Genomic DNA, 22,174 nt, shown 5'->3' on the forward strand with positions numbered 1-22,174 from the left:
GATAATCACTGTAGTTGTCTCATGCAAGGGAGAGAAGGCTTCAGCCAGAGGCAAGCTTTACTTTGCGTTTGGGCATTTAATCTAGTGACATTATATTTATGTCGTAGTTTTCTGGCACAAATATTATAACAAAGGCCGAGATCCTTACGCTAATCGTGGAAGTGGCATGTCATCCATTCACTGAACTAAAACTTGGAAAAAATTGGGATTAGGAATCCTCTGCCTAGGTGGATAAAACATGTATGTCGTTTCCCTAAGTCTCCTCAAGAGCAGAAGCTGGAGAATGTGGTCCTTCCTGCAGGACTCACTGTCCTGGAAGCTCACCTCCTCCTTTGTCGTCCGTTCGTGTCAAAATATTACCAAAAAGTAGAGTCACCTGCGGATGAAGTGAATCGGCAAGCCGCTGTGAGAGCTCAGCTCTTCACGCTGCTGCTTCCGAAATGAGTCTCACCGGCCTCTCCAGCCAGCCTGAGTCTGATTTAAGCAGCCCGCAGTAGTTGCTAAGAGAGGACCGATCTGAGCAATCTGTGCTTTTTGTGGACATAGGATTTTTCTTGAGTTTGGGTTTGGTTATGGTGTTTTTCCTTTCCTATGTTTTGAGGGGCTTGGTAAGTGGGTCTGGAGTTGGAGGAGGAGCAGGGAATCAGAAGTCCTGCTAAAGAGGGAGGAGGCGATCCCTGTCAGTGTAAGTCATGGGTGCACACATGAACATTTTCACTTCAGGTGCCTTCAATTCAAGCTGAATAAGACAGGTAAAAGTACGGTTTGGCCCCCTACATATCAATAAAAAAGAGCACATTTAAAATCTGTTTTAATGCAGTAAAATAAAAGCTAAATAAGATTTTTTTTTCTGTTTGTAATACCTGCCCTCTGTAATGTCCCAGTAAAGCAGGCAAAAGAAGCTCCTTTAGGGGCTGGCCCCGTGGCGGAGTGGTTAAGTTCGCGCGCTCCGCTGCAGGCGGTCCAGTGTTTCGTTGGTTCGAATCTTGGGCACGGACATGGCACTGCTCATCAAACCACGCTGAGGCAGCGTCCCACATGCCACAACTAGAAGGACCCACAACGAAGAATATACAACTATGTACCGGGGGGCTTTGGGGAGAAAAAGGAAAAAAATAAAATCTTTAAAAAAAAAAAAAAAAGAAATTCCTCTAAGAGGTCGCCGTGCAGCTCAAGGTCACCTGGCCCGTTTTTGAAAAGAACCCCTGTCTGTAAGCCTCAAATAGAGTCCCCTGAATTTGTAACAAAGTGTGAAATAAATGCTACAAGACAAGGCATTCTGAAAGATAGGATACTTTGCCGTTTGGGTGAGCAAACTCTTCTTTATAAGCTTCACTTTATAAGTACCTGTCTTGATTTCAAATATGAAAAATTAATTGTTGCTGCAGCTGTCCAATTATGGACCAATTATGCTGTCCCTCTCTGAGCTAGTGGCCAAGAAGGCATTATAATAAATTAACATTATGTTTAAAGGCCATTGAGGTGAGCAAAGTCCCATCACATTAATATTTAAGTCAGTACCTAAAACTGCAGAACACATGGCAAGCACTCAAATCCTTAGTCAACTGAATTTTTAGTCCTTTCTCTTTCTCTTTCCTTCACTTGATTATAGTTGGCCACTTTTTAACTGAACCTTTCTTCCCCCCCCCGAAATGAACTGCCTGTCATGCTTAGGCCACTGTCCAAGTAGCAGCCGTGGAACAGGCTAGCCCTGACTTCTTGCTTCCCGGAAGGACCAATGCCAGCTCCCAGCTTGACTCTCGGGGGTGCTTAAGATGAGAATCCTTACGGCGGGTGAAGATTCTCCTGCCCGCGGTTGTGTTTCCTGGCCTTCTATCTGCTTCGTGTTCATTTTTATCCAGTCTTCTGGGTGTACACCAGTAGACACTTTGTTTTCTTCATTCTGATAGAGTGATGAAGAATGTATATTTAAAATTGAATGAAAACTACATGTTCTGGTGGCATTTCATTACTATTATTGTTTTATTCCCAACACTGTATTTGTTCAATTGAAGAAGGGAGATGACGATTCCTGAACCCCACGGTGCAGAAAGATTTTCCCAAAAGCGGTAGTATTTGAAGGACTGCTTTTGGAATTTTAATATCAATGTTTTAAATGTAAGGCAGAAATTTGTTCTGCCTCTTTAAGCCCAACTTTAAGGGAACCTCTATAAAATTATTTACAAAAACAATACCAGATTCACTCCAGCAATAAGCACTAAACACGGAGGATTATTGATTTTAGTAGTATGTATTTAAAATTATTTTCTGGCTACTGAAAGTATTTGCTTTGCATCAAAAATGTCTAGTCTGCCTGAGTTTCAGCATCTCTCATAGAGCCTTCCGTGTGTCCAGCAGTACACACATTCTGATGTATATGTTAGTTCGGCATTGTAAGTAAATTATTTTCTTGCCAGAGATCAACTTAAAATGGAAATATTGTTTTCTTGATTTTTGAGTAAGCAATTATTCGTCCATTTATTTCTAAGATTTTGAAACATGCTCCTTACAAATCATTTGCCTTCTATATAAAAATACTCTGTAGATGTTTCTGCTGCTTTAACAGGAATTAAAAACTCTTTATAAAAATCAATTAATTATAATTACCAAAGTCTTAATATTTATTCTTAGTTTTGACTTAGTTAAATAATTTATAGTATTGCCTTTCAGAGAGATGGAAATATAAGGATGACAAATTTCAGGTGAATTCATTACTTAATTACCTGCAATCAGTCAGTGTTTTTACAGCTGATGGGCCTTTGGTAACACCCAAGTTGTTTTATCTTCCAAAAACATTCATTATTTTTATCAGCTATGTTAATGTTCCAGATTTAATTTCATACCTTCAGTTTGTGAAAGTACTTCTCCCAGTATACATTATTGTTTTCTGTGTAATTTTAGGTAATATTACAGTTAGGAGTTGTCGACAATAACTGGTTGGAGCTAACTTCCCTGTTGTGATTTACATAATAGATGGCTCAGCATAGAACTTGTAATTTAAGTAATTCATAAGTTGCATGTCCTTTTGTCACCTCAGTATTATTGCATCTTGTTAGAATAGAGAGCATCAAAGAACTTATTTCATGTTATTTTTAGTCAGAAAATAAATTTTATAATTGAGATCATAATATCTGTATTGCAACCAAATAATTTAAAATCTATGGTTATTTTCATTTTATGCCTTCTGTTCTTCAGTATTTAAAACATTCTCATTTCTATCTGTGAGAAACTGTATATATATGAACATTACAACTGATACGAGTTAGCAATATGACTATCAAGTGTCAAGTGAGCTTATAGGCAGAAGCAAAATGATCGGAATGTGGAGGGCTGGCCCAGTGGCGTAGTGGTTAAGTTTGTGCACTCCACTTCAGCAGCCCAGGGTTCACCAGTTTGGATCCTGGGTGCAGACCTATTCACCACTCATCAAGCCATGCTGTGGCAGCATCCCACATAGATGAACTAGAATGACTTGCAACTAGGATATACAACTATATACTGGGGCTTTGGGGAGAGAGGGGAAAATAAGAAGGGAAGATTGGCAACAGATGTTAGCTTAGGCGCAGTCTTTCTCACCAAAAATGGTCAGAATGTGGCTGATTGGGAAAAATGAAGTTTACATATGTAACATAAAGTGTTTTTCTTACAAGAGAGTGGGGAGATCCTTATTGTTGCATGGTCCCATGACAACTTCTGTGCTTCTAGGTATGGATGCCATAACCTTCTGGATTCATTAGGTACCCTTATTTAGTTTCATTTGTACCCTTATCAGGTGCCAGTTCCCGATCAGGATGCTATGGCAACAGGACTGGGCAGAGGAAGAAGGAAGAATTTTTGAAAAACCCTTGCAGTCAGTGTGCCTGTGGGAGCCACCCTTGCTTTTTTCTGTTTTGTTTTGTTTCTGGGAAGATTAGCTCTGAGCTAACATCTGTTGCCAATCCTCCTCCTTTTGCTGAGAAAGATTGGCCCTGAGCTAACATCCATGCCCATCTTCCTCTATTTTATATGTGAGACATCTGCCACGGCATGGCTCCATAAGCAGTGCACGGGTCCATGCCCAGGATCCGAATCCTCAAACCCCAGGCCGCCGAAGCAGAGTGCACGAACCCACCCACTACGCCACCAGGCCAGCCCTGTTCCCATCTTTTAAGGCAAATGCCTCGCCTCTTTCTCAGCTCATGAGATGGTACCTGGGAAATGTCTGAGTTCTCTAGTTATTACTTTATCTGTACCTGTTTAATCTGCCATCTTCTCATTTCTTTGCCCAGATTTGTGCCTTTGATGGTTGGTCAAAGATAAGAATAATTTTTCAGTATATATTTGCAACTTGTAAATTTTTCTCGTAAGAGAATAATGTGCCATAAAATTTCTTTAGGTCGTTACATGTAATACCAGAAGTAAAAAAGCTACTTCTTAAACGTTAGTTTTAAACTCATCTTTTAAACCCTAATATGTTGCAAATACTGTGAATTTAATCATCTTTAACGGACTTTCAGTTTTAAGTGAGTAAGGGTCAGGAATGAGAAAATTACAACTTTAAAAAGCTGAACGGGCTGGCCCCGTGGCTGAGCGATTAAGTTCGCACACTCTGCTTCAGTGCCCCAGGGTTTTGCTGGTTCGGATCCTGGGCGAGGACATGGCACCGCTCATCAGGCCATGATGAGATGGCGTCCCACATGCCACAACCAGAGGCACTCACAACTAGAATATACAACTATGTACTGGGTGGCTTTGGGGAGAAGAAGAAGGGAAAAAAAAACTAAACAAATTGGATTTAATGTTGTCTCCTTTTCACTTTCTACTAAAAGCCCTGCTGAAGATACATTATCTCAAAATTATTTTGAACTTGAAATTACCATTTTTACTTTCTCTGTTTCGCTTTTACGATGTTGTCTCTCCCTTGGTACCCTTTTCAGTGTCCTCAGGCTGGGGAGAAATGCCTAATGTTCATTCCAAGCCTGAGAGCTCTTGGGGAGAGCCCTCCTCCCCTTCCACCCTGGTTGACAACGGCACGGCAGCGTGGGGCAAGCCGCCGAGCAGTGGCAGCGGTTGGGGGGATCAGCCTGCTGAGCCAGCGGTGACATTCGGAAGAGCCGGGGCTCCCGCTGCCGCCCCAGCCCTGTGCAAACCAGGTGAGCCAGCATTCTGCGTGCCCTGTATTGGCAGTTTAGAAGTGTCAGTATTTTATTTAGAAGGATACTTTTCACTGAATTTTAAGAATTAATTTTTTAGAACACTTTCCTCATTTTATTTTCACTTTAAGACTAACATTAAACCAAGACTATAAAGAAATATTTGCCATGTCTGACACATGAACACAAAGGAGATTTTAATAGAAATTCATGCTCTCCTTTTTTGAAAAAAATTAATACAAGAACCTGAACAATCTAGCATATCGGCTTCACACTATTAGTAGCATCCACTTGTTCAGCAGTATTCTCCTACCTGCCACTTGAAGCAGTCTGAACTTGCTGTCTCACGGAGCAAGCTGGATACAGCATGCTATTTTTCCTTCTCGAGATTAGGTTTTGAAAACATATTACTTCACAGCCGTCTGACACTTCTTGCCTTGCTTTCATCTTGTAAACAAAATTCTGCTTTGAATACTCCAGGTTTTTTTCTTTTTCTTTCTTTTGAAAAAATGAAAGAAAAATTGTGCTGCATTTTCCTCCCATTATCTGAAAGTTTAATACGTACACATATAAGGTATATATTCTCATAAATGTCCAGATCATGTTTAGCAAGTAGAATTCTGTCATTTGTGGGTGTTTTGCAGTATGATGCTTAAGACCTTAGTGTGAGTGTAAGGTTGCTGATTTAGTCTGATGTTAAAGTTAATCGTTCACGTAGCTGCAGAAGTTTCGTATATTCTTTGGACATCATTAAATGTCTTAGATCTGAAAATGCAACTTTATTGGTTTTGTATTTTGTTACTTTGCTAGCACTGGATGGTATGCTCTGTATATCCACCATTCTACTGGATTACTTATTCCATTCATACTACTTTTTGTTACAAATCTAAAGGATAAGGGAGCTTCTGGGTATTTAGATTCACTTGCCATTTTGAGGTGATATATTTGTTTTTGTAATTTGTCCTTGGAGGCCCAATTATATGGCTGTCCACCTTGTAAGCAACATACCTTCATCGTCTTAGAGACTCCTGCTAACTGTACTATCACCTAATCTTTGGCCTTCTTCAAGTTCTCCCAGGGAGTGAAAATTTGGGGTAAATTTTACACCAAAAATCACCTTATATTTTAAGAAAGGAGAAAAAATAATATCCTGAAATTGAAACTCAGTATTCAGCTTGTAGCTCTGTCTGCCTAAGGCCTCAGGTGTCTCTATCCTGTTATTCTGGGAGCCTCTCCTAGGAGCTTGTCAGAAACACAGACTCTTGGGCCCAACTGCAGACCTGCCGCGTTTCTCGGGATCCCCAGGGCATGCTGGAAGAGCGCTGGTCCCCATGGCTTATTGTGGCAGGTTGGGATCAAGTGGTGATTAAAAACCACGTGGGGGACAGTGATGTTTTTCAGGACTCTGCATCTTACTGGCCATTTCATACCATGTAGAGAGTGCCACCTTCTGCTGTAGCCCCCAGGATTTATTTTTAGAATATCCATGCTTCAGAATGATCTATAGTTAGTTAAGGAAGTTTAGAACAGCGCCGACTATAACAAATAGCTGGAGTTTCAAGAAAAAATACATACATACATAATTATGTGTCTAGTGGGAGAAATTCAATTCTTAGATCTGAGAGAAAATGAAGTAGTAGAAAGGTAGATTACAGTACACCCCTTTTGTCCTCCCTCCCCCTAAATGACATGGTAGTGCAGCGTTGTCTACTTTACGAATGGTGAATTTGATAGGTTCATGTTCACTCTCTTTCTAGCTTCAAAATCTATGCAAGAAGGCTGGGGCAGTGGTGGGGATGACATGAACCTCGGTACTGGTCAGTGGGAAGAGGAAGAAGGGAGCATGTGGAACAATGCTGCTTCCCAAGAAAGCACCTCCTCCTGCAGTTCCTGGGGGAACGCCTCCAAAAAAGGACTCCAAAAGGTGTGTGTGATGCCAAAGAAAAGCAGCTCTAAGAGTCACTGGTGCTTAAAACCCAGCCAGTTGAACGGTGGTGTCTCCGAGTAATGGTGAGAGACCAAGGTTCTCAGAGTGCTCCAAGGATCCTTGCAGAGGGGGCTCTCTCCTAAGCGTAAGGCAGAGTTTACCAGAGAATACGCGAATCAATGTCATAGCAAACGAATACAGAGACAGACGCGAGAATCAGCTGCTTCTGTGAAGCCAGATGGTAAAGAGTTTTGCAAGCATGCATAACAGTGCCACTCTTGCTAAAAATTTTTGTTTTAGAAAATATAGGGGCCAGCCCCGTGGCCGAGTGGTTAAGTTCTCGTGCTCTGCTTCGGCAGCCCAGGGTTCCACCGGTTCGGACCCTGGGCTCAGACATGGCACCACTTGTCAGGCCACATCAAGGCAGCATCCCACATGCCACAACTAGAAGGACCCACAACTGAAAAAAAATACACAACTATATACTGGGGGGATTTGGGGAGAAAAAAGCAAGAAAAAAAAAAGATTGGCAATAGTTGTTAGCTCAGGTGCCAATCTTAAAAAAAAGAAAATATAATTATTTTCCATTAAAAAAATGTTATTTATGTTAACATATAATGGATTTGTTATTGTTATTTGCAAAGAAATTAATAAATGTTTCTTAATTTCTCAGTTTTAATTTCTAGTACAGTAAATATCAATAGATAGAACCAATATAAACAAAAGTTTTTTGGGATCCTCAGTCTTTAAAAGAGAGTAATGGGGGCCTGAGACCAAAAAGTCTGAGAACTCCTGAGGTAGACCATTAAGTAGTCTTGAAACAAATGGGCAGCCGTCTGGAAAAAATTAAGCGAGATCCATAACTCATGTGCACCAAGACAAACTCCAAGTAGATCATAAATTTAAATGTGAAAAATAAAAATATAAAAATGTTAATTTTTAAAACAATCTTGGAGTGGGAGAGGGCTTTCTAACTATGACCAAAATCTAAAAGCCATAAAATGAAAGACTTATAAACTTGAGTAGATAAGCATAAAAACTACACATGACAGAAAATATCATAATCAAAGTCAAAAGACAAATAACAAACTGGAAGAAGTATTTGTAACTCGTGCCATAGAGAGGGCTGATCTCCCTGATACATTAAAAAAAGTCCTAGAAACTGGTATTTTTAAAAAATTAACCAATAACACAATAGAAAAATGAGCAAAAAAATGATCCATAGAAAAGGAATACAAATAGCTCATAAACCTATGAAAGGATATTCAACTTGACTTATGGAAAGACAATTCAATTTAAAACAATACCAAGAGATGCCGTTTTTCATCTCTCAGAGCAACAGAAATCCATTAAGTTTAATAAGCACGCTCTGTTCGCAAAGCTGTGAGAAAACCAACACTCTCATACGTTGCTGGTAGGACTATAAATTAGGATAACCAAACGGCAGTGTGACGTTATCTATCAAAATTACAGCTGCATCCACACTGTGACACAGCATTGCCACTTGTCATGGGTATAGCAAACGGCATTTGTACACAGTTTTCTATTTTAGCATTTTTGTAGTAAAAAAATGAGAATCACTTCTATGTGCATTCATGGAGTAACTAGTTAAATTATGGCACATTCGTATTATGGAAAGCTAAACAGATTTTTTAAAAGAAGTTCTATACATATTGTATGACGGGATCACCAAAATATATGATTGAATGAACAGGCAAGGTACAGAAAAATATGTGTAGTACACCACCACTTTGGAGGGGCAGGGGGAACAGAAGAAAAAAATGCGTCATTCCTAATGGCTTCTGTAGAGTTAAAAGATTCTTGGGAAGGATAAACAAGAAACTCCAAAGAGTTTTCCTCTTAGAAAACACAAGAACTAAGTGGATAGGGGATGGTGGGAAGAAGATGCTTTTGTGTATGCCTTTTTTCTGCATTCCGATCGTATGAATGTATTATCTGTTCAAAAATATTTAGTTTAAAAAATTATTCAAATAGCGGTAAGCAGAACCCAGAAGCAAAAACCAGGGCTCTCTTCGTAAGGAGTAGGAGTGATTACAGACCTCAAAAAGAAGTCTTTTTACAATTGGGCTGGCAAATAACCCGGTTAATGATGGGACAAGAAATACCAAATTGGTAAAATATTGTATCTTCTTGGCAAATCTGGCTCTGGTAGCAGAGTGATGATGAACATGGTCCCCAAATGAGCTGCTTCCTCAAGGAGAGAAGGCCCGTTAGTTTAATATTGGCCCGTAGGCTCTGTTCTGTCGTTATGGCAGGCTCGATTTCGAAAAGCACTATAAGGAATATTTTTAGAGGAGGGTTTTTACATTGTATTAATGCAGCGTTAGTCTTTGTAATTGTAGAACGGGAGGGAACGCTGAGAGCAGGGCTCCCGTCTTGCCCCAGCCCTGCTGCCGCACTCCCGCCTCCCTCCTCTGCTCTGCTGCTTTCTTTCTGAAGCTGACCTCTCCTTTCTCCCTCACTGGCACTTTCCCAGTTACTTTTTCTCACCCAAAGGGCTGTAAGCAACAAATACTTAAGAAATTAACAGATTTTTTGTTCCTTTCTTCTTGTTGCCTTTTCATTCTGTTGGAATGAACCCCTGTATTTTTTCATTTTTTTAGAATAAAGCTTATAAAAGGGCAAAAACCATGTAATTTTTAGTAAACTTCACAAACTTATTAGCATAGGACCATGTTCAAGGGAGCTCTTACTACGATTATTTGATAATGGAAGTGTAGTACATACTGTGATGAACTAAATTCATCCTCTGGGGAAGGGAAGTAATTATCTTGCTTTTTCAAGTCCATAAATTACACGCATATGCCAACCTACAGATGTCCCCTGAAGCGTTCCGTAGTACTAGGCACCAAGCCCTGTCAAGGACTTGCTGGAGTCCAGCACTATTCCACATTAATACAGAAAGGTTCTGTGACCTATAAGTCACCATGAATTCTAAGCCTCTCGCATTTCTAGAAGAAATGCATTAAAATGTGACTCATGGACTTTCCCCTGCCCACACTTCACTCTAGGGCGTGAAAACGTCTGGCAAGCAGGACGAGGCCTGGATCATGAACCGGCTCATCAGACAACTCACAGACATGGGCTTCCCGGTGACTGCTGTCCTGTTTTACTGCTACCCACCGTGTGTCCTGCTGTGCATGGCCCCGTTGTGTCCTGTCCACGTTATCATGTGTAACGAGGAAGGAAGACTTTTGAGGGATGAGACTGTTGACATAACCTAACTCGTAAATTCCCCTTTCACCTGGGCACTTCTGTGTAGGGACCATTGCTTTGAACTACAGCAAAGACCCACATCATTTCTATTGGGAAAGATGTGAGAGCCTTTTCCTAGAATAAAAAATGCTGTGTGATTTTTAATTTTCTTTGTTTTATACAGTTTTATATTTTCTTTTAATTCGTAATTAGAAGTAAGTTTTCCTTAGTTTATGCAGTAGATTAACAAAGATTGCAAGAGAAAAATTGGTATAAAGTACTAAAGCTTCGTGTCCAGAGAAAGATCCTGAGCTAAACTTTGCTGAGTTTCAATCAGATCTGTTAGGGAGAGTTTGAAATCACAGGGTATTCCTCTGAAAATTTATCACCATCTGTCCAGTTCCTAAGAAGGAATGGCAAGAGGTCCGATAGTGAGGGATATTGCCTATATCTGCCATGTATTCCCTTCAAATGTCTTCTTTCCAAATCCTTATTCAAATGAGTATTTACCTTTTGATTACTGTGGATGTCCCTAAAGAGTGAGTCCAAAATGTTGCCAGTCTAGAGGAGGGAACACCATATTTCCCATTGGGCGCAGGTCCTCTGACACTGGGCAGGGCGCCTGGCCTGGGTGGGCCAACCTCTTCATGTGTGAAATGATGGCAGGAAACGTGGAGGCCCGTCCGGGAGTCCAGAGTTACACTGTGGTACTGAAACACGGTGCCTCTGCTTGGTTTCAGTGTTCTGATGAGATCAGTCTGTTCCAATCATAGGGATAATTATCAAAAGGAATCTACTTGTTATGTTTTGTTTTGTTTTTACATTTCTTAATGAAAAGTGGTTGGCAGCGGAGCTTAGAGCCCGTGAAGTAGAGAATGCAGCTCTGCGCTCTGACTCTTCCAGTGACTTTGCTGCGGCTGCTGGCGTGAGAGAGCCGCACAGAGAGGTGGCTCATTAGCACAGGAGTCTGTCCTGCCTTACTGTCTGCATGTGTCCATGTCTGTGGCTCTGCTCTCCTGGCAGAGATTTCATCCTTGCTGAACCATTGCTGTTCAATGTGGTACAGAAACAATTACAGGATTCTACTGGCATTGTATGTTTTCTTTTTGAAATGTTAAATACAAGTTCTTTACTCTAAAAATCAATTCAATACTTTTCTTATTACAAGACATTTATCTCTAACCTCAACAATGAAGAAAAGTATTTCCAGTTCCAAAACCTAAAAATATTAGGTTGATAATAATCACTTCCCTAAGTTGATAGTGATAAGACTCTTTACAAGGTTTTCTTTTTAGCATGCAATCCTAATGAACACTGTTTCCTCACACAGAGAGAGCCAGCTGAAGAGGCCTTGAAGAGTAATAATATGAACCTTGACCAGGCCATGAGTAAGTAAGATGACACACTTGAAGTACACTTTTTCTAAAGGTACCAGTTTGTGGAGTTTTTATTTCCAGAAGCGTTTCATCATAGTCACAGATGAATGGTGGGACACGTGCTGGGGAGTCAGGAGGCCGCAAGCAGGAGGAGCCACACTACGTGCACTAACCACGTAGCGAGTCTCTTGGGGCTGGGGCTCTGGGGACAAACAGCCAAATGCCACAGGGAAGCATGTTTGCTTTTTCCATTTTCTTCCAGTACTTCAACAAATAGATGCATTTTTTCCATCTGTTTTAAGGGGAGGTGATAATGACACTCTTGGAGAAAGGCACTGAGACCACAGGCCAGACTTCGTTCAATACTGACCAGGCACGTTTCTCATGCCTTGCCCTAGAATGGGCTCGTTCAGGGGCCACCAGAAGCATCACACACTGGCTGAGCTTTTACTCTCGTTGAGAGATGAGATTTACTGTCAGAACAAGCTGGAGCTGCTTTCCTAATAATAGTGATATTAAATATGTCCGTGTAAAAGACAGCTGACTCATTGTTCGTGGTACTTAGGTTCTGTGAGGTCACTGCACACACTGGATAGCAAACACTGAGCCGTGGCTCTCGGGGGCATCGGGTGGGGTTCCTGTGAGTCTCTGGCCACAGCATTTTTGTCAACCAGGCAATATGTAACCTTGCTTTATGCATGTTTTTGTTTAAAGACACCTTATTTAATAAATGTTTCTCGCAAATAATCGTACCATATTTCTTTGTAATAAAACTTTAGCTAAGAAGGGTTTAACATTTTCCTGACTGGGGGTAATGTGACCATAAATTTCTTTGGCTTTTAGACTCACACCAATGCTGTCAGCTGTGCCTTTTTTTTTTTAATGTCATCTCTCAAATCCACAAATTTACCACTTTTCCATCTTTTCCATAACTTCATCACACACTGTAGATGTTACTTTACTCTTTGCGAGGATCCTTACGTACAGATCAATGACTTTTCTCTTCCTTTTTCTGGATGTGCCATATTATTGATTCATTAACACTGAACTCGTAGCCAGTACCACCATAACTTGCGCCTGAACAAAGCTTATCTGTGTGTTCTCTCTGTGGGGCACATCCCAGCCTTCCTGCACTCAGAAACACACTAGATAGCACTTCAGCACCATGCTTGGGGACCATTTTAAACACTGTAATCACCAATAAAAAGCACAAAAATGCAAAAAACATGGCACAGACTAGATCACAAGAAGGACACTTGTGTGCCCTGGGAGAGCTGGAGTAAGAAGCAGAGCGTCATCTGGTTTGAGCTGCACTACGCATGTGCGTGTCGGGCGAGTTGAATTTTTCACTGCCCTGTGGACATCCACAAATGACCACAAAAGTGCCACAATTATTGATTTTGGGGACTGCAAATAAATTTTAGCTAGTAGATGAATTCACAAGTACAGAATCTGCCAGTAATGAGGATCAACTTTATAATCATGTGCACGTGCCAAAATGTATGGTATAAGCTGCCAAGACAGAGAAAAATGTCACTGTGAGTTGAAGTTCATTCTGACTTCTTAGAATTGTGAAATAGTACAAAGTTGAAGTGAGCTAAACAGATTCTAGTCACTAGACTGAAAGACCATGAGGACAAAAGCTATGTCTGCCTTGCATTGTATTGTATCTCCACCGTCTAGAAGAGTCCTTGCAACTAATAAGGACTCAGTAAGTGGAAATCAGTGGCTGGGAGGTGGGACAGAGGAGCTGTTTTAGACAACTAATCAGGGAAGGCCCATCTGAGAAAGTGACCACTGAGGCCTGTGTGAAGAAGGGGGCTGCCTCCCGGGGACAGGATGGCCGAGCCCCTGAGGGGCAGAGGTGGCCAGTGTGGCTGGAGTGGACGAAGCAGGTAGAGAGGAGCAGGAATGGAGGGAGGCCTGAGCAGCGACCGGATCTGTCCAGGCTCAGCCAGAACCGAACCAAGAGCCTCCCTGTTTTCTGGAGGGTTGAGGGTCTTGGATCCTTCCTTAGAGGCTTCAGCTGGCGCCCGTCATGTGCTCAGCAGCATCACTGGTTCCTCGGGCGTTTTAAGTGTGCCTTCTGTGGTTGTGTTCCAGGCGCTCTGCTGGAAAAGAAGGTGGACATGGACAAGCGTGGACTGGGAGTGCCTGACTACAATGGAATGGTCACCAAACCCCTTGGCTGCCGCCCACCAATCTCCAAAGAGTCTTCCGTGGACCGCCCCACCTTTCTTGACAAGGTATGGATTTGGGTGGTTTTTTGTTTGTTTAATAAGAGATGTTTTTCATTTTAACTGTGTCCTTAGCGCAAGCCGGATTAAAACTTGCTGGACTGTAATACTGAAATGACTTCTACCCATTTTTTTCTAGTATATGTAAATGTTTAACATAAAAGAGGTAGTGTTGTATTTCTTATGATGTGACTAGGAGTAAAATATACTGAAATTGAAAACTGATTTTCGTTTTATTGGATGAACTTGGCTGGGTTATCTGCTTCAATTTGTCCAATAGACGAGGGTCATCAAATCTCTGCATTACTGTCTCATTTTATATACACGGTTCTTCTGATTGGAAATGATGTGTTATATGTTTAATCTCAGAAAAAGGCATTACAGGTGGTTGGGCATTGGCACCTGTGTCTTGCTGGCCCTTGCTTGGATCAGCCACTTCAGAGAACGTGCAGGTGTCTGTGGGGACATCCCCTTGGATGTTTAACAAGTCCCATCACCAGTTCAATCCTTTGAGTATTGTCGTGTATTACTGTCCCCTCTCCAGATGGGTAGAACTCATGGGGGAAAATGGCATTGAATTAAATTCAATCCAAATGTTGAACCTTGAAAATAAAATTAAAGGAAGAAAGGACAAGTTAAAAAAAAAGGAAAATCTCACAGGAGAAGAGATGAGTTTTCATCTCTGTTCTCAAATAAACAGGGTCCTCCCCAACATGCTCCTCTGCAAGAAGCTGTAGCTGTGGAGCCCGGAGCGGGGCTCACGCCCTTGTCCCGCCCTGCACCAGTGTGGGCAGGCTTTGGATTCAGGATGCCCCGTGAATAACTACGAATAACTTATTCCAAAATATTATTTGTCGTTCGTCTGAAATTCCAGTTTAGCTCCGCATCCGGTATTTTTATTTGCTAAGTGTGGAACCCTGACTTCTTTTCTAATTTTTAAAATGTGGGGTAATGCTACAGGCTTATTATGAAGTTAGATGAGATAAACTTGCAAAAGGCCTGGCACATAGTGTGACCTCAATAAATGTAAAAAGATTTAATAGGATTCTCTCTGTTTTATAACTTACCCTATTATTAGGTTAAACCATATGAAATTGCTATGTTTGTAGGTCAAAAACAGTTGAATGTCAGCAGAATTCAGCCTAATATATACCTCTAGCCTTGTAATAACTTCTCGAAAGGAACCTGTTTATTTGAAAATGGTCATAAAATGTTTTCCAGATAAGACTTTTGCCAATGTTTCTGTCTCTTTCTCCTGACTTGTACCCCTAGGCAGGATCAATAGTGGATGAGAATGTTATAAGCTAATATATATGTTTGTAAAATAATTGTTAAAATGAAAACAGCATCTTAATCCTGTTTCTCTTTTTTCTTTTCCCCCTCTTCCTTTTGCCCATGTTCTCCATTCTCTTATTATCCATGCTTTTTTGATCTTTTAATTCTTTCTTCATTCATCTCCCTTGATATGACCTTGGGAAACTGCTTTGTGCTTTGTCTGTGGATGGACACCGCACACAGCTCACCCTTTCTTTCTCCAATCAGGATGGCGGCCTAGTGGAAGAGCCCACGACTTCACCATTTTTGCCTTCACCAAGCCTGAAGCTCCCCCTTTCAAACAGTGCACTCCCTAATCAGGCCCTGGGTGGGATTGCCTCAGGGCTGGGCATGCAAAACTTGAATTCCTCTAGACAGGTAAGGCTGTTGGGAGAGCGCCGACAGGGCCTCTGTTTTATTTGCCTTTAAGAAATATGTTTGAGACATAAACGTTCTTGTTTTTAATTCATGGCTGTATTTTAAAATATGATTGAATATGTGAAGGTAGTTGAAATACTATAAGGATTTCCTGATGTCAAGAGTGGAATCTAGTTCTTGAGATTTAACCGTGTTGTAGGAAATGCTTCAAAATTATATTGATTTTTACACATCGCTAAAACATGTTTGAGCTCACCATCCTTGGTGCCGCCTTATAGCTGGTGTAGATGACACATGTTGCAGAGTAGTCTTCAGTTGCCAAATCCATTCGTAGGTCTAGTTGGTGCTGGCCTCTTTGTCCTGGCCATCGAAACCTTAAATACACTGATCTGCATGAAACACCACATCCTCCCCTTTTTCCCAGACGTAGAGGTGACAGCTCTCATAAGGTTCTCACTGGTTTCCATAGTCACGTTGGCCTTTCCCTGCCTCTGACACTCTTGGGAAAGGAGAACGTCACTGGCAGACATCACTAAAGGGATGACCTGAGAGTTTTGATTGATCACTGCTTTGTGTCACTTCTCTCCTGTGAATTCTGTAGAATGAAATGCAAGCAAATCACTCTTTTCCCGTCTGTAGAACTTCTCTTCTCACTGATTTTCTCAAAGATGAGGCTGACACACACACAGCTTTGCTACGATATTTGCTGTGATATTTGGGGTGGCCCCAACAGTCCCTTGTGTGCCTGCTGTGCTGGAGGAACTGTCAGCAGCCCCTGTTCCGCTCTCTGCACCATCCTAGGCTGCATGACCCAGGGGATGTGGCATTGCTAACGCTGGTGGCAGTTCAGTGGAGCGTCTGCATTTCAGACGTTCTGCCTTCTGAAAGCCACTAATGCAGCAGGCAGCGCTGGGAGCGAGCCCCGCAGCAGGGGTTTCTGCTCAGTGCTGTCACTCACCCTGCCTGCCAGACAGGTCATCTAGCTGAGCAGAAAGCACACCTACAATACCTTTATTAGGGGCCGGCCCAGGGGCGCAGCAGTTACATCCACACGCACCGCTTTAGTGGCCTGGGGTTTGCCGGTTGGGATCCCGGGTGTGGACACCCTCTTGGCATGCCATGCTGTGGCAGGCGTCCCACATATAAGTAGAGGAAGATGGGCACGGATCTTAGCTCAGGGCCAGTCTTCCTCAGCAAAAAGAGGAGGATTGGCAGCATTTGTTAGCTCAAGGCTAATCTTCCTCAAAAAAATAAATAAATAAAATACATTTATTATATTTCACACCAAGTTAATTACCTGAATTTGTCAGTTTATTCAATTCAGGTTTTGTTGTTGAAATAATATTTGTATCTCCTATTTGAAAATTTGGTCATTCTCTCAGATTAGTAATCCCCACTCATTGTTATTCTCTAACTCATCACAGATGTCCTTTTAGAAATGTATATTATTCAAATAGCTATGCGTGTCTTGGCTGATTTTCCATTATCTATAAACAGTATAAACAGCACATATTAAAAATTCACTTTGGTAAAAGTTGACAGGAAGTAGAAACCATCTTGCATTCATGTTTAGGAAAACATAGCATTGCCCCCTACCTCCAGTGTTCCTGTAGCTCCCGACTTAACTACTCTGTCCCCTTTCCATCACCCTCAGATACCGAGTGGCAATCTGGGTGTATTTGGCAGCAGCGGAGCAGCACAAGCCAGGACCATGCAACAGCCGCCGCAGCCGCCCGTGCAGCCTCTGAACTCCTCCCAGCCCAGTCTCCGTGCTCAAGTGCCTCAGTTTCTATCCCCTCAGGTCAGACCCGCGTCCACGCGTCACTGAGTGAGGCGACACAGAGGCAGGCATTCTGTGGTATCTTGTGCCGCAGCCACGTGACTGTTTTAAAGTGAGAGCAAATTACCCTGCACCCACCAGGAGGCCTCTCCGCGTTAATCTGTCCGTCTGACTCTCCTGCTCCGGGGGGGCGTGTCCTCAGTGCTCCTTGGGGTGCCTCAGCCAGCGAGCTAGGGCTCGGCTGCCACCTGCCAGAAGCACTATTGGGTAGTGTGCTATATGGGTAGAGTGTTAGATGTACCATACACACTACCATTGATGTGATTTTTGTCCTGGTCTTGAGAAAATCTTCAGATGAGCCCAATGAATTGTCCTAGATGGGCGGGAGAGGAAAGTGACAAGCTGAAGTATTGCTTGGGGTGTACCAGAAACCGCTTAGAAGTGACGAAGGATTGAAGAATGCTTTAGTGTCAAACTAAATGTGATCATGTGTCACAGTATATATATTATAGACTTTATAGTTAAGTTTATTATTTAGTATTAGATTATTTTTGCCCATAGATTGTTTAAAAAAAGATCAAGTAAAATTAAGGAAAAGGATATTGTTGCTATAGAAAGCTCTAAAGCATATCAGTTTTTTCATGTTAGTATTGTTTACTTTTAGAACACGCCGTAATTTTAGACTTTGGACTGAATTTTTAATTACAATGTTATAGTCCTTACCCCTTATAAAGAATATTCAATAATCGATTTTAATGATAAATTATAGAATTAGCTTGAAGTAATTATCACTGTGTAATTGTTTGAACCCAGATTTGTGCACTGAGTTGAGATGGCTGAAACCTGGGTGAATTAAGAGTTAAATCCATTAGTTAGGATACAGAGTAGACAGCTCTTAACGAAGAGACCCCAGATCCGGTGACTCAGACACAACAGACATCTCCTCTCTGGGGTGACAGTGCAGAGAGCGCAGCTCTGCCACAGCCGGTTCCCAAAGACACAGAGGCCGGCGGGAGTCTGGCCAGCAACCCTTCTGCCGCAGCCGGGGGATTGCACAGACCACTTCCCCTCACGTCCCACTGCCCACACCCAGGGACACGGCCGCCCCAGCCTGAGGGGCAGAAGGAGAGATGGGGCCCGGGGGACGGGCAGCAGTCTTCCCCACACGCAGCAAAACAGCATGTCCAGAAGGCCAGTCGTCTGTGCGTCCCTCACGTTCTCTGTACCATTCCATGATAGGTGTTCTTTCAGTTGACTTGCCTTCTTAATGTAAATAAATTATTCTTCAAGAAAACTTTTCATATACACCATAAATAGAAAAATCAACATTTTTCTATTACACATTAGACAACTGTTAAAGTACAAAATGCTCATCCATGTGCTACCTGAAATCATCTTCCATAAATGCTGAGATAAACGTACATAGTACACAGTGGAAACCTTGAACAAGCCAGGCCTGGGGCAGGCCGCTGGCTGGCCCAGAGCAGTGGGTCCCCTTTGAAGAGGTACCCCTGAACGGGGATTGACAGTCCAGGTCAGGGCTGGCAGAGCCCTGCCAGTGCCTGTGCTGCAGGTGCCTGGGCAGTCGTGCCACCAAGAGGAACGTCTGCTCCCACGGGCAGGGGTGACCTCTTCCCAAGCATGTCAGCTTGAGGAGCTACTGCTCGCCCTGGGACCAGACCGTCTGGTGGGGGCTGTGGTGCTGTCCCAGAGCTCCCATGAGGACTGGTCTGAGCAGCCTCCATAAGAGCACGCACCCGCCCCCTTGAAGGCTTGAGCCGAGTGAGGATAACTTCTTCCCTGTGGCCCCTTCACTGTTCCCTGTCCTGAAATTATGCCCACTTATTTTCACTGTGACAGAGCGTGAATCAGTTACTGACAGGAGTGACCCAAGGTCACTCCTAGAAAAGAAATTGCAGAGTTAATTCATAACTAAGTTAATTCATAACTAGAAAGTTCATTCATAACTAAAATCTTTGTAGGAAGAAATTTCTTCCTTTCCCTTTCCTTCCTTCCTTATTCTTCACAAAAGCATGTTAACTACTAATGTAAAAGTGTCCACAAATGTTTGAATGGCTTTTGAAGTTCACTCATGAAACATATAATTGTCATTTAATCAGTTTTGCATCTCAAAACTACACGGACAAGTAAATATTTTTAATCGAGATCCGGTGCCTGATGGTCTATGTTTGTCTTGAACAGGTTCAAGCACAGCTTTTGCAGTTTGCAGCAAAAAACATTGGTCTCAACCCTGCACTATTAACCTCGCCAATTAATCCTCAGCATATGACGCTGTTGAACCAGCTCTATCAGCTGCAGCTGGTGAGTGCTTGGATCTGTCGCCTTCCGGGACAAAGGAGCAGTGCCCACCCGCCGGTCACCTAGATGGCCCACTCATGCACGCTGACTGATAAAAGTGCTTACATGACACTTTTCCTCCTGACAGCGGATGTCATTGAGACTCTCATGAAGTTTTTACACTATTAAAAGAATTAGGAAGTGTTTCACTTAAGGGTGTTTTTCATAAGCTTTGTAAATTCTTTGGCCCCTTCATGTTCAAAGTCTCCAGATCCTATGATCAGGCATGTCTTTTAGCCTGAGCTCTCCACCAGCCTTTTGCATCCGGAGTTTCTCGGCAGAACCACAGAAGACAAAAAATCATTTGAGTAACTATTTTCTAAATTCTTCCAAGGATAGTATACACAAATACCATTCCTGAAGCATGAGAGAAAAGTTACTTCATTACATGCAGTAGATGCCTTAGAGATTAGGACTTAAATCTCTATCAGAATCCCTGTTGAGAAAGGCTAATATAGCCTAGTAATTCTTGAAAGTTTTATAATTTAATGTATCTTGAATTTTTAATTTTCAACAGTCTGGTTGCTTTTATCCCAAAATGCCATGTTGTTGTATCCCTGGATACCTACTGGATTTATGTGCACTTAAGGACCAAGTGTACTGTTTCTGTCTGTAATGTGTTGACAGTTGATTTAGAAGTCTCGTGCAACAGCTTCATCTCCTGGAAAATGAGCAGGAATCATGAAGGAAGGAAAAAAAGGCCTCCGATAGACAAAACCATTGGTGTCAAATCTTGCCTTCCAGGAGAGTCCTGGGCACTCTCAGTCCTGCCCCTTTGCTGTTGTTAGGCACTCATCGAACCAGTTTGAGTGTCTGGTTTCCCAGTAAGTAGCAGGGTAGGATGGGAGGAGGAAAGTAGCCTGGAGACAAGTAATAGTGCTAATGAAGTGCATGAGCTCTGGACGTGGGCTCAGGGCCATGACGAGACTCTCGAGGCTGTTTCTTCCCCCAGCAAAGGGAGACGGGGCGCCTCGTAGTGCGGCGGTAAGGCTGCCTGAGACCTGACGGCCTGCGGGGGTGGTGCAAGTGTACAGTACTGTTGCTCTCACTACCGACAGCACCAACAAAGACCGCTGGTCTCAGATGGAGAGGAAACAACCTTAAAGCGTATTATGTAGCACTCTTTTTATAGAGGACAATAGCTTTCTCCCCCTTAAGCATGGTAAGGACATTGCTGTATTCTGACATGATACAAAGCTGATTATCATACTGATGTTCCAGAATCTTTTATTCATACAGTAATTTTTTTACTGACCCCTTTCTTGGTGTGAAAGACACCAAGAAAATGTTAAATTATGTTTAATATGTTCTATTTTAAAAACGAGGTATACTGTTTTTACATTTTTTTCCAGAAATATTGATAAAGTTTTGATGCATCCTAACGTTATGTTTTCGGACCTATGAGGACTCACTTAAGTGAAGTACTGTGCTCCTTCAGAATTAACAGATTAATGAGGCATTTCTTTTTACTTTTTATTAAGATTATGATCGTTTAAAACGTTGTGAAATTTCCAACCTTGTGTGTACGTTATTGTCAGTCGTGTTGTAGGTGAACCCCTTCACCCTTAGTGCCCTCCCCCCACCCCTCCTTTCCCCTGGTAACCACTAATCAGTTCTCTCTGTCTACATGTTTAAATTCCTCATATGGGTGGAGTCATACAGAGTTCGTCTTTCTCTGTCTGGCTAATTTGGCTTAACATAATACCCTCAAGGTCCATCCATGTTGTTGTGAATGGGACGATTTTATCCTTTTTTATGGCTGAGTAGTATTCCATTCTATATGTATACCATATCTTCTTTATCCAATCATCAGTTGATGGACACTTAGGTTGCTTCCATGTCTTGGCTGTTGTAAATAATGCTGCGATGAACATAGGGGTGCGTGGGACTTTTGGAATTGCTGATTTCAAGTTCTTTGGATAGATACCCAGTAGTGGGATGGCTGGGTCATAAGGTATTTCTATTTTTAATTTTTTGAGACATCTCCATACTGTTTTCCATAGTGGCTGCACCACTTTGCATTCCCACCAACAGTGTATGAGGGTTCCTTTTTCTCCACAACCTCTCCAACATTTGTCACTTTTTGTTTTGGTTGTTTTTGCCATTCTAATAGGTGTAAGGTGATATCTTAGTGTAGTCTTGATTTGCATTTCCCTGATGATTAGTGACGATGAGCATCTTTTCATGTGTCTATTGGCCATCCGTATATCTTCTTTAGAGAAATGTCTGTTCATGTCCCCTGCCCATTTTTTAATCGGATTGTTTGATTTTTTTTGTTGAGCTATGTGAGTTCTTTATATATTATGGAGATTAACCCTTTGTCGGATAAATAACTTGTAAATATTTTTTCCCAACTAGTGGGTTGTTTTTTTGTTTCATTCCTGTTTTCCCTTGCCTTGAAGAAGCTATTTAGTCTGATGAAGTCCCATTTGTTTATTCTTTCTATTGTTTCCCTA

General features: G+C 42.0%; 1 protein-coding gene across 4 annotated transcripts in view; it reads left to right on the top strand.

Annotated features, from left to right (window-relative positions):
- TNRC6C (trinucleotide repeat containing adaptor 6C) overlaps positions 1–22,174 on the top strand; it is a 98,488-nt gene that overhangs the window by 54,223 nt on the left and 22,091 nt on the right. For 2 of the 4 annotated variants that reach the window (XM_046674873.1, XM_046674876.1), the window contains exons 5-12: positions 4,917–5,132; positions 6,890–7,056; positions 10,092–10,172; positions 11,606–11,663; positions 13,755–13,897; positions 15,407–15,580; positions 17,235–17,381; positions 19,563–19,682. In XM_046674873.1, coding sequence (XP_046530829.1) covers positions 4,917–5,132; positions 6,890–7,056; positions 10,092–10,172; positions 11,606–11,663; positions 13,755–13,897; positions 15,407–15,580; positions 17,235–17,381; positions 19,563–19,682 — 1,106 coding nt within the window. The remainder of the gene's footprint in view (positions 1–4,916; positions 5,133–6,889; positions 7,057–10,091; positions 10,173–11,605; positions 11,664–13,754; positions 13,898–15,406; positions 15,581–17,234; positions 17,382–19,562; positions 19,683–22,174) is intronic. The other 2 variants (XM_046674875.1, XM_046674877.1) reach the window with 2 other exon arrangements.

The sequence above is a fragment of the Equus quagga genome, chromosome 11 (genome assembly GCF_021613505.1).
Source record: "Equus quagga isolate Etosha38 chromosome 11, UCLA_HA_Equagga_1.0, whole genome shotgun sequence".
NCBI lineage: Eukaryota > Metazoa > Chordata > Mammalia > Perissodactyla > Equidae > Equus > Equus quagga.